Source organism: Myxine glutinosa, chromosome 14 (assembly GCF_964187855.1).
Source record: "Myxine glutinosa chromosome 14, kmMyxGlut1.1, whole genome shotgun sequence".
In the NCBI taxonomy this organism is placed as follows: domain Eukaryota; kingdom Metazoa; phylum Chordata; class Myxini; order Myxiniformes; family Myxinidae; genus Myxine; species Myxine glutinosa.
In genome coordinates, this window is record NC_136274.1 from 54,310,854 (window position 1) to 54,322,685 (window position 11,832).

The 11,832-nt window shown below is 49.2% G+C and overlaps 1 protein-coding gene across 1 annotated transcript in view; it reads right to left on the reverse strand.

Moving 5' to 3' along the window:
- Positions 1–11,534, reverse strand: part of LOC137439787 (uncharacterized) — a 141,932-nt gene extending 130,398 nt beyond the window's left edge. The window contains exons 1-2 of the mRNA XM_068135881.2: positions 11,353–11,534; positions 11,131–11,181 (exon numbers count right to left, since the gene is read on the reverse strand). Coding sequence (XP_067991982.2) covers positions 11,131–11,181; positions 11,353–11,472 — 171 coding nt within the window. The 5' untranslated portion in view covers positions 11,473–11,534. The remainder of the gene's footprint in view (positions 1–11,130; positions 11,182–11,352) is intronic.
- Positions 11,535–11,832: the final 298 nt, after the last annotated feature.

Below are 11,832 nucleotides of genomic sequence, written 5' to 3' on the forward strand. Positions count from 1 at the left end.
CACTACCCGGGGTCTTTCTCCGGCCAAACCATTGGCCCTCTTACACTATGGGTTCTAAAAACCAATTCCCATTGGCCAAACTGTGGTGCTTTTCAATTTGGGGTCTCACTCCCCCGATTCATCTCCCGGTGCCCTCGTACAATTTCTGGGCTGCGACGTGTACCTCTCCCAGCGGGTCTACCCACCTGCACACCTCCACCACTGCAGTTGCCTCCGAGCTTACCTGCTCCTTACCCTAACCTAACTACCTGGGGAAGGCCCCCTGGCGCTCTCCCCACTCGGTGCCCTCTCTGGCACTGGGCTACCCGGGTCCGTCCTCCGGATCCTCGGGCCCCACTGACACTAACGGCTCCCAGAGCCCACCTGCGGCCTCACCTGGCCGACATCCTCACAGTGGTGGAGTGCCCAACCAACTACACACACTAACAGGCTACACGCCCAGCCATTTCCACAACACTAATTCACCCATCCACGATACCATTCTGCAATCGCACCACAAATGCCAATATCCAACCACAATTTACCTATACCCTCTACCTAACACTTACACTACCCGCCCCGGGTACTCGTGAAAGGGGTCCACTCTTCCCCCATCCACACCTTCGCACCATGCACACCACTCCGTACCACTTACTCCCACTCTCTCCACACACCTTTACTTGCACACCTGTGCTCTCACTCTTGGTGCCGCCTGCACCCTTCTCTCCCCAAGCGCATTCGCGCTGATCCACACACTCACTACTCATACACTGCTCCACACACCTGTCCAGTTGCACACCTGTGCAATCACACCTGTTCAATTCTCACACACACGGCATCATCTCAGCTAACTACTCCCTTCTGAAACTTGCGCTTCCCAGTCGTCCCTTTAAACTATTGCGCTCCCTCGTCATTATCATCCACACTAAACTACCTGCGTCCCCACTACAGGTATCAGTCACTAACTAACCTTAACGTCACCTAATGTCATCTTCGCTAGATCCCTATCAATATCCTAACCCACCCGGGCTAGTTTTCACTGCCATACACCCCATAAGCTATTGCTCCTTTGCCCCCATGGGAAGGGTGGCAGGGATTTGCCATCCCACCACATCGGGCATCTCCCACTACCAATTTTGCCCATCAAATTTCAACAAATCAAAAAAAATTGCCAATCATTACTCATCATCTGCCAATCACTACTGCCAATCCTTTGCCAATCATCAAATTTTGTTTTTCTCTAATTTCGGGGCCAAAACACTAACCTCATCACCCGTCTACTCACTAATGCCTCTCGGTGCGCCAATTCCTGTCCAAAGCCCGGCTTCGTAAAGCCGAGCAATGAATGCGGGTTGTTTGGTGCCAGCGGCTGGATGCGTCCGGCATTCGGTGCAGGGACGGGGGCTTACCCGGGCCGAGATCCCACGCACCATCTCGGCGTGGAGCCATCCAATGTCCCGATCTCGACCTGCCGGACTGCCTCAACAAAAAGTGGTCGCCATGACGACCCTTTCTATCGGGCTGCCCGCTCCGCCTCGTGGAGCACGGACGCGGCCGTTCAAAGCGAGGCCCAGCACGCACCGAGGGCCCGATTCGGCTAAAAGTCGACCTAACCGCTGCTCCGTTTAACGTCGATGCTTCACCTGCATGCTTACACCCCGCAGCCCGTTCCTTGCTCACACATCCAGCCGTGCCCATGCTCCTCGTACCTTTCCTTACACACCCAGGTACCCTCATTCCACTCACAGCCTTGGTCACACACCTGACCACCGAACACTTTGGCACACATTCGTTGGTCGCACACCTCACCAACACACCTCTTCGCGCCCCCTCCTCGGTCACCTCCTCTGTGACAATCACAGGTGTGCTCTCATTCGCACACCCATCCACGTGCCTCACTACCAATTCCAGCGTGCATTCCCACTCACGCTCTACCATTCCAGGTGTGCATCCTTCCATTCCAGGTGTACATCCTCGCTCACCTGTCACAACCAACTCACGCTCCTTGTCACTCTCACTACTCTCACCACCACTCTTGACAACGCACTCACCCTTACTCTTGACAGCGCACTCTTTCCCCATGCACCTGTCCGTTACACACCTTTCTCGCGCACACTCTCCCGTTACACCCTCTGTAACACTCACCACAGGTGTGCATTCTTCCTTACTTTTGACAGCGCACTCTTTCCCCATGCACCTGTCCGTCACACACCTTTCTCGCGCCCACTCTTGCGCACACTCTCCCGTCACACCCTCTGTAACACTCACCACACCGCGCTTCCATGTGCTCCCTCGCACACGCGCTACGACCGACTCACTCTCGCCAGCACCCTCACTCCTTGGCACGCACTTTTTCCTCACACACCCCAGAGTCGGACTTTCTCGCACACCTCCTTTTCCGCACACCAGACCTGTCGCACACTTCACCAACGGCCTCTCACGAACACCCGGGTCCATCTCGACCCCCAAGCTTCTTAAATCCCCTGGCGCATCATACGCACGACCATATTGGTCACCACTTACACCGGGTCCTCTTCCTCTTCGCTTCTCCTCCATCACCTGCGAATCCCTCATCCGGTTAATGAGCACATCATCACGATCCGAACACAGACTTTGGACCAATTCTTTTACTTCCTCCTTTATCTCTTTCTTATCCTCTCTCCGTCGCTTCTTAATTTCGCTCACCCCTTCTTACACTTCTTCGAATTTCTACTTCACCTCCTTTATTCCCCGGTACGTCTCCTCAAGCTCGTCCTCCAAGGCTACCTTGACCGTTTCCATGTGCGTCCTCACCTGCCGGTCCTTCGTCTCCATTACCTCTATCACCTCGTCCAACCTCGTTGTCAGTCCCTCACGTACCATCTGACATTCCCTCTTCGTCGCTACCAAGTCATCTTTTAGTTCTTTCTGTGTCGCTTTTAAACCTCCTAATACCGCAGTGTTCCTTTGTACCTGCTCCACTAACTCCGTCTGTCCCACCGTCAGCTGCTCCACCTCCTGCGTCAGGTCCTCTATGCCCCCTTGCAATTTTATAGTCCCCTTTCTCACCTCCTTCTCCATGTGCTCCTTACAGTGCCTCACCTCCTCACGCACTCCTCCGACCTCCTCACTCACACCTCTTCTGATCTCCTCTCCCATCACTTGCATCTCCTGCCCAGATGCCACCCTCATCTGCTCCATTTCCTCCCTGTGAGCATCCAGTTTGGTTTCTACCCCCATTCTGACCCCCTCTATCTGCTGCCCCATTTGGTTAACTTCCCTTTCCGCTTGGTCCCTCATGTCCCTCAATTTGCCTTCCATCCTGTTTTCTAACCCATTTTTCACTCCCTCTATCTGATTCTCTTGAGCGGCCATTCTGTTTTCTACCCCCATTAACCCATTCTTTACCTCTTTTATCCCGTTGTCTAACCCCTCAAAATTATTGTCGAACTTCCCAAATTTCTTGTCTAACTCCTCACCGGTACCCCTCGCTTCGTCCCTCATTACCCCCATTTGGTTTCCCATTTGTCCCATACTGCTTTTCAAACCTCTAATTTGGTCTCCCAATTGCTCACCCATTTGTTCCATAAGGGCCCTCATTTGCAACATAAAAAGGTTCGGATCCACCAGGGGCGCTGCCACGGTCGCGGGCGCGGTGACCAGCGAGGCGCCATTTTGCGCCCCCGCAACGTCGGGCGCAACGACGCTATTTTGTGCGTCTGCTACCCTCGCTGCTTCGCTCTCCTCGCGTCCCTCAATTTGGTCCTGGACCGACCCTGCCTCACTCTCCTCTACCGGAACCCAGCTGTCTTGATCCGCCATAGTGCGACTTTCAAAATTCGGGTTTTTATTTTCGTAAAACAAATTCAAATTTCGCCGTTATAATTTCGAGCGCGGGAAACGCGCTCCGGATCGAATTCTACCTCCCCAACACCAATTGTTACCCTAGTGGTACAATTGGTGTTCCAAAATTTGGGCTAAATGAATTTAGTCCCAGGTCCGAATCCGACACTCCTGACACCAATTGTTACAGACACGACTTTGATGTTATGGTGGGCCGAGCGGAATGGCCGCCGTGTCCGCACAAGTTACCCGATTATACTCGAACCTTGGCCGAGTCGCGCTACGCTAGATCAATGAAGGAAAAGGACACAACGGCTGGGATTAAAATGACACGACACCAGGGATACGGTTCTCAAGACCTCCGGAGGAGGTTATAATATGGCGGAAGGTTAGATTACAGTGGTGAGAGGGACAGCATAGGAAGATAGGCACTTAGACACAGTCTTATATTAGCCCCGACAGACGACAGATAAACGGGACAAAACTGACTCACACGGGGATTGATGGCAAGGAAAGCGGGTAGTCGATGGCTCAAGGTGCACTCTTGGCTCAAGGACAGAATCGACCCGCTCCGGTCCAGAGATGCGGGAGGTCTCACTCAGCGCTCGAAGGTGACTTTCTTTCTCCAAGCTGGGGGCGCATCTGACGTCACGTCCGGTCAGTCGCTGCGTATATCCGGCGGGGAGTGACACGCCCTCGGCTAGTTAGCTCCGCCCCAGATGGAATCGGTCCGCCCTTCTTATTGGGTGCGGGGGGGTTACCGGCTCCGCCCCTGACGAGGAGCTGACAGCCGGCCCCTTCGTGGTAACCCCGTGGAGCGCATGGGCAATGGCGGCTAACCACGCCGCAGTGAGGACGCACACTCCCCGCGCCGCGCCGCCCCCAATCTCCTCTGTTGTTGTAGTTGTAGTTGTTGTTGTAGTTGTTGTTGTTGTAGTTGTTGTTTCATGGGGAAGATGGGAGGAGGTAAGGGGAGGTCCTAAACTCACTACTGGTGCCATACAATCACATTCTGGTGCAACGAAGAGTCAGAATTAATGGAAACGAGTCCTTAACTGACATAGACTAAGAATAACTAGCAAGATGTCCGAAAGTTGTCTACGTGAGATGCGGTGGACCTGGGCACGACATTTAATGGGGGAAAAAGGGGAAGATCGGTTCTACAGAGTGTTATTTACAGACAATGGGACTAGGGAATGGGGGATTGGGGATAGTTGGGGAGTATTGGGGAAATAGGGGAGTATTTACAAGCGGATATTGAGGCCAAGTCCCATATCCGCAACAATATCAAGTAATCATTCGGGAATCTTGGTTCTCTCTGCAGACAGAATTATGGTTTTCAGCTTCTATAAGAGGAATCTCCAACCTGACTCCACCCTTTGTCGGAGTGAAGGTACAGATGGGATATTTATACCAGAGATAGACACCGAGCCTTGGAGGATGGTGAGAGGCTTGAGGACTGACCTCAGGTGAGCTCAGAGTCACGCTCAGGCTTATCGAACGACTGGCATCTGCTGGTTGTGTCCTCTTGAGAGGGAATGTTGGTTCCCATAAGATGATGTTTGCCTTTCACTTCGAAAATTTGTTCAAACATCCAGGGGAAGAATCAATCAGAAGAAAGCTTGACCACACAAATACGTCTTTAAAACAGCTGTTCACCACCATCTCTTATCTTCCCCCATCCAAAACCTTGATCTCTTCTACCCCCGTTAATTCACCCCAGATCCACTTTTCTGAAATGACTTCTTTACTGGAAGTCCTATCAGTGTCCACGTGTTTGTTTGTTTTTTTACCTCTCCCACACCCCCCCCCCCTTCCCACGCCTCCTCTCCCCCCCACAGATCTCCCGATGTCCCTGCTCTCAAATGTTGAACTTGCGTGCTTCCCCTTCTCCCCATCTTGTCTCCCGCTCCCTTTATTTCGTCTTATGTGTCCGTTTGTTTTTTTTGTCATTAATGTTAGCTCTTTCACGAGCCTCGATCTTGTATACAAAAAAAAAAAAAAAAAAAAATACCATAAGCTGTTACCATGGTTTCCAGTTTGATCTTATAAGGTGGAAAAAAAATTCTATACCTGTACAGCACCAGCCAATAACAACACGAGAAGCTTCGTCCATAAACCTGCTCCACATCTAGACATGGTTTGTCTTTTTAAGCCTCTCCAAAGAGGATAGGGGGAGGCTTATACACACCTGTTGTAGGGTTTGTTTCTACAATCAGTGCCCCCAATATTGTCAATCATACCTCAGAGTTTCGTCGACCCCCAGGAGTACTAAACCATCATTTGGAATTTTGTTTCCCTTCCTGCACTCTAACTCCCCCAGTTGTATCTGGGATCCTGCTGGAACTTGCGGAATGAGATTTGCATCAATAATGGGAAAATGTTTACAGGGTTGACATAATTTTTTGACCTCGACCTAATTTTTAAGGTCATGACCGAATTGGTATAGTTTCGTTTTTAAGGTATAGACATTTTTACATTTTCACCAAAACTCGATTGGGGTTTTTCCGATCGGAATGAAATTATTGCATTCCCTAGATAGCCTAGATCAAGATACACTTACGCTTAATTTATATCATACCCCTCCGGATTAAAGGTCAAGGTCAAATGCTAAATAAATAAAAAATGGCGTCGTCAAATGGGATTTATTTTTTTTGCCAAGTAACAAACACAGGGGTGTAAACATAACCTCCATCCATCCACCTTCAGTGGCGGAGGTAATGATGACGTCATAAACCGACAACAAAAACGCTTGATTCAAAAATATTGGAATATGTTGGCCTGCAGCAGAGGCAGCAGAATATGACAGCTACAGCAGAAGCAGAATATGGAGGCAGCAGCATATGACAGCTACAGCAGAGGCAGAATATGGAGGCAGCAGCAGATGACAGCTACAGCAGAGGTAGAATATGGAGGCAGCAGCAGATGACAGCTACAGCAGAGGTAGAATATGGAGGCAGCAGCAGATGACAGCTACAGCAGAGGTAGAATATGGAGGCAGCAGCAGATGACAGCTACAGCAGAGATAGAATATGGAGGCAGCAGCATATGACAGCTACAGCAGAGGTAGAATATGGAGGCAGCAGCAGATGACAGCTACAGCAGAGGTAGAATATGGAGGCAGCAGCATATGACAGCTACAGCAGAGGTAGAATATGGAGGCAGCAGCAGATGACAGCTACAGCAGAGGTAGAATATGGAGGCAGCAGCATATGACAGCTACAGCAGAGGTAGAATATGGAGGCAGAAGCATATGACAGCTACAGCAGAGGTAGAATATGGAGGCAGCAGCATATGACAGCTACAGCAGAGGTAGAATATGGAGGCAGAAGCATATGACAGCTACAGCAGAGGTAGAATATGGAGGCAGCAGCATATGACAGCTACAGCAGAGGTAGAATATGGAGGCAGCAGCATATGACAGCTACAGCAGAGGTAGAATATGGAGGCAGAAGCATATGACAGCTACAGCAGAGGTAGAATATGGAGGCAGAAGCATATGACAGCTACAGCAGAGGTAGAATATGGAGGCAGCAGCAGATGACAGCTACAGCAGAGGTAGAATATGGAGGCAGCAGCATATGACAGCTACAGCAGAGGTAGAATATGGAGGCAGCAGCAGATGACAGCTACAGCAGAGGTAGAATATGGAGGCAGCAGCATATGACAGCTACAGCAGAGGTAGAATATGGAGGCAGAAGCATATGACAGCTACAGCAGAGGTAGAATATGGAGGCAGCAGCATATGACAGCTACAGCAGAGGTAGAATATGGAGGCAGCAGCAGATGACAGCTACAGCAGAGGTAGAATATGGAGGCAGCAGCATATGACAGCTACAGCAGAGGTAGAATATGGAGGCAGAAGCATATGACAGCTACAGCAGAGGTAGAATATGGAGGCAGCAGCATATGACAGCTACAGCAGAGGTAGAATATGGAGGCAGCAGCATATGACAGCTACAGCAGAGGTAGAATATGGAGGCAGAAGCATATGACAGCTACAGCAGAGGTAGAATATGGAGGCAGCAGCAGATGACAGCTACAGCAGAGGTAGAATATGGAGGCAGCAGCATATGACAGCTACAGCAGAGGTAGAATATGGAGGCAGAAGCATATGACAGCTACAGCAGAGGTAGAATATGGAGGCAGCAGCATATGACAGCTACAGCAGAGGTAGAATATGGAGGCAGCAGCAGATGACAGCTACAGCAGAGGTAGAATATGGAGGCAGCAGCATATGACAGCTACAGCAGAGGTAGAATATGGAGGCAGAAGCATATGACAGCTACAGCAGAGGTAGAATATGGAGGCAGAAGCATATGACAGCTACAGCAGAGGTAGAATATGGAGGCAGCAGCAGATGACAGCTACAGCAGAGGTAGAATATGGAGGCAGCAGCATATGACAGCTACAGCAGAGGTAGAATATGGAGGCAGAAGCATATGACAGCTACAGCAGAGGTAGAATATGGAGGCAGAAGCATATGACAGCTACAGCAGAGGTAGAATATGGAGGCAGAAGCATATGACAGCTACAGCAGAGGTAGAATATGGAGGCAGCAGCAGATGACAGCTACAGCAGAGGTAGAATATGGAGGCAGCAGCATATGACAGCTACAGCAGAGGTAGAATATGGAGGCAGCAGCATATGACAGCTACAGCAGAGGTAGAATATGGAGGCAGCAGCATATGACAGCTACAGCAGAGGTAGAATATGGAGGCAGCAGCATATGACAGCTACAGCAGAGGTAGAATATGGAGGCAGCAGCATATGACAAGACCAACATCTTGGTCCAAAAATAATATTGGTATCATTGGATCTCAGGCCAAGGGTAAATCGTGGACGATTAGCAAGGGTAAGTATTCCTTTTGGACGACGCACAGTATTCCTTTTCCCTCCTGTTCGGGCTTTGACCCCTTCTGTTTTCAATTATTACTGTACTGTAGATCAAACTTTGACAGCCAGCCATAAATCTGTGATTTGTAACAACGTTGTGGTTGGAGCGACACTCAAAGTCATTGCATTTGCATTGTATGAAGTTGCATTGTATAATCGGTTCTTCACAATCTCCAAAAGCACATTTATCTGGAGAATATTTCACAATCAGGAATAATGGGTCATATAAGTTTGACAAAATGTACACAATCTTATAAATTAATTAATTAATTAATAAAGTTCCTTTTTTAAGTGGGAATGTCGGCTTGTGGAGGGTTACGAGGCATGTGGTTGGGCATTCAGGCCATTACCGATTACAAGACCACACCACATGTCTGTGATAGTGATGCCTCCCTCCCGGATGTGTTGAATGACTTCTATGCACGGTTTGATGCGTTGAACGACATGCCGGCGAGGAAAACCACCCCTCCTCCCGATGATCAGGTACTCTGTCTGTCCACAGCTGACGTTAGGAGAACCCTATGTAGGGTCAACCCACGCAAGGCTTCTGGACCTGACAGTATACCTGGTCGTGTGCTCAGGGAACGTGCAGACCAGCTAGCAGACGTCCGCACAGACATCTTCAACATTTCCCTAAGCCAGGCGGTTGTCCCAGCATGCTTTAAGGCCACCACCATCATACCAGTGCCAAAGAAGTCAACAGTGTCCTGCCTTAATGGCTATCGCCCTGTGGCACTCACATCAAGTCTTATAAAGTGCCTCGAGAGGCCAGTCATGGGCCACATGAAAACCAGACTCCCCAACTCACTAGACCCCCTCCAGTTTGCATATCGTCCTAACTGGTCTACTGAGGATGCCTTTCATCTGGCCCTGTCTCACCTGGCCCTGTCTCACCTGGAAAACAAAAACACTTGTGTAAGAATGCTGTTTATTGATTTCAGTTCAGCATTTAATACAATTCTCCCCCAGAAGTTGATAGGGAAGTTGGGCCTGTTGGGCTTGAACACCTCCCTCTGTAATTGGATCCTGGACTTCCTGACTGTGAGACCTCAGACAGTCCGGATCAGAAATAACATCTCCGGCATCACCACACTGAGCACCGGTGCCCCCCAGTGCTGTGTGCCCAGTCCACTGCTGTTCACATTGCTGACTCGTGACTGTTCTGCCAAGGACAGTTCAAATCATATCATCAAGTTTGTTGACGACACAACAGTGGTGGGTCTCATCGGCAACAATGATGAGTCAGCATACAGAGAGGAGGTGGAGCGGCTAGCAGTCTGGTGTAGCAAGAATAATCTCTCTAAATGTGGATAAAACAAAAGAGATGACTGTGGATTTCAGGAAGGCCCGCGCTGACTACTCCCCACTGTACATCAACGGTTCCACAGTGGAGACAGTTAGGAGCACCAAGTTTCTTGGTGTGCACATCACAAATGACCTCAAATGGTCCTTCAACACCACTTCCCTAGCCAAGAGAGCACAGCAGTGTCTCCATTTCCTGCGACGCATGAGGAAGGCAAGCCTTCTCCCCTGCATCCTCACCTTATTCTACAGGGGTACCAATGAGAGCGCCCTGACCAGCTGTATCACAGTCTGGTACGGAAAATGCAATGTCTTGGACCGCCAGACTCTGCAGCGGATAATGAAGAAAGCTGAAAACATCATTGGGGTCTCTCTCCCCTCCATGCAGGATATCTATTACAAACGCTGCACACGCAAGGCCTCCAGCATAGCTGACGACCGTTTCCACCCGTCCGATGGACTTTTTGCCCTCCTGCCGTCTGGGAAAAGGTACCGCAGCATCCGGGCCGGATCTGCCAGACTCTGTAACACCTTCTTCCCCCAGACTGTCAGGCTCCTCAACACCATTTTACCTTCCACCACCCGCTTTAATTTAACTAACAGGGTCTAAACGCTCCCCCCGCACTACATATATCATATGCTGATATTCATAACATGTTGCTACATAAATGTTTTACTTATCAGATGTAACCTACAGTCAACTGTTCAACTCTATAGATTTTTTTTTTTTATGTTGTCTTGGATATACCCTACTCATATTGCCATGGATATTCATTGTGTATTTACCGTGTACTATCCTGTGTATTTCTAGTATTGTTCTGTGTATTTATGGTATTGCGTTACACTTGTCATGTCCAATTGCACTATGTGTAGTCTTGTTTGAATGTTTATATTGCACCGAGGTCCAGGAGGAACGTCATTTCGTTCCATTTTATACTGTATTATATATGGATGGGATGACAATAAAGTTTATTGAATTGAATTGAATTATGGTAGGAAAGCTTCTAGTACAGCATGCACAATGCGATGTTTCCACATCGGAAGATTCGAAAAGTGAAAGTATTTGACAGGTGAACAAGGGAAGAGATGAAAGAGGGGTGAGGAGCGAGGAAGGGGAGGCAGGTTACTCACCGGTCGCAATCTTGAGGCCTTGTTGCAGGTCCAGAAGCCCTCAGTGGTTTGCTGAATTTTAATGCCAACATCAGCAAACATGTTAATTGAGGTTTATCATACATAATATTTCAATGTGGGGTACACTTGAAGAGCATATGGTATTAAAAAAAAAAATCTAGGTAAATTGAAGGAAAATCCAAGAGAGACGAAGGAATAAAGGATGTGGTGCACCAAACCCACCGTGAAATTAACACACCATGTCGGACATGTCGTGGGCCGCCCGTTGTGCCCCAAGAGGGTCTCTCCCCAAGCGAGAACCACAACTAAGACAAAGACTCGTTCTCTCATGTCCAGTGCCATGTAACTCTCGTTCTCGGCAGGTGCTCCAATTTATTACCCGGTGCCGCCCAAGAGCAAAGTGCAACACGCATTGTGACGTCATTGTGTGGCACAGGTGGCACGATGGGCACAGAGAGCATTATTTGCAGAGGTACGAGAAACTTTAAATGAAAACATAACCATTATTCATTCCACCAATAATTCATTTTGGAAGATACATTTTAACAGGTGGGACAATATTAAAAGGTAAAACCAAGCAAGTCGTTGGGGGCGCTGTTTTAATTTCCATGGGGAAAATGGAGCTGGCATTGCCCATCTCACATGCGGGACACTTGTGATGCAACAACCTCTTTGCGAAGCACCAACTAATTCTGAGACAGG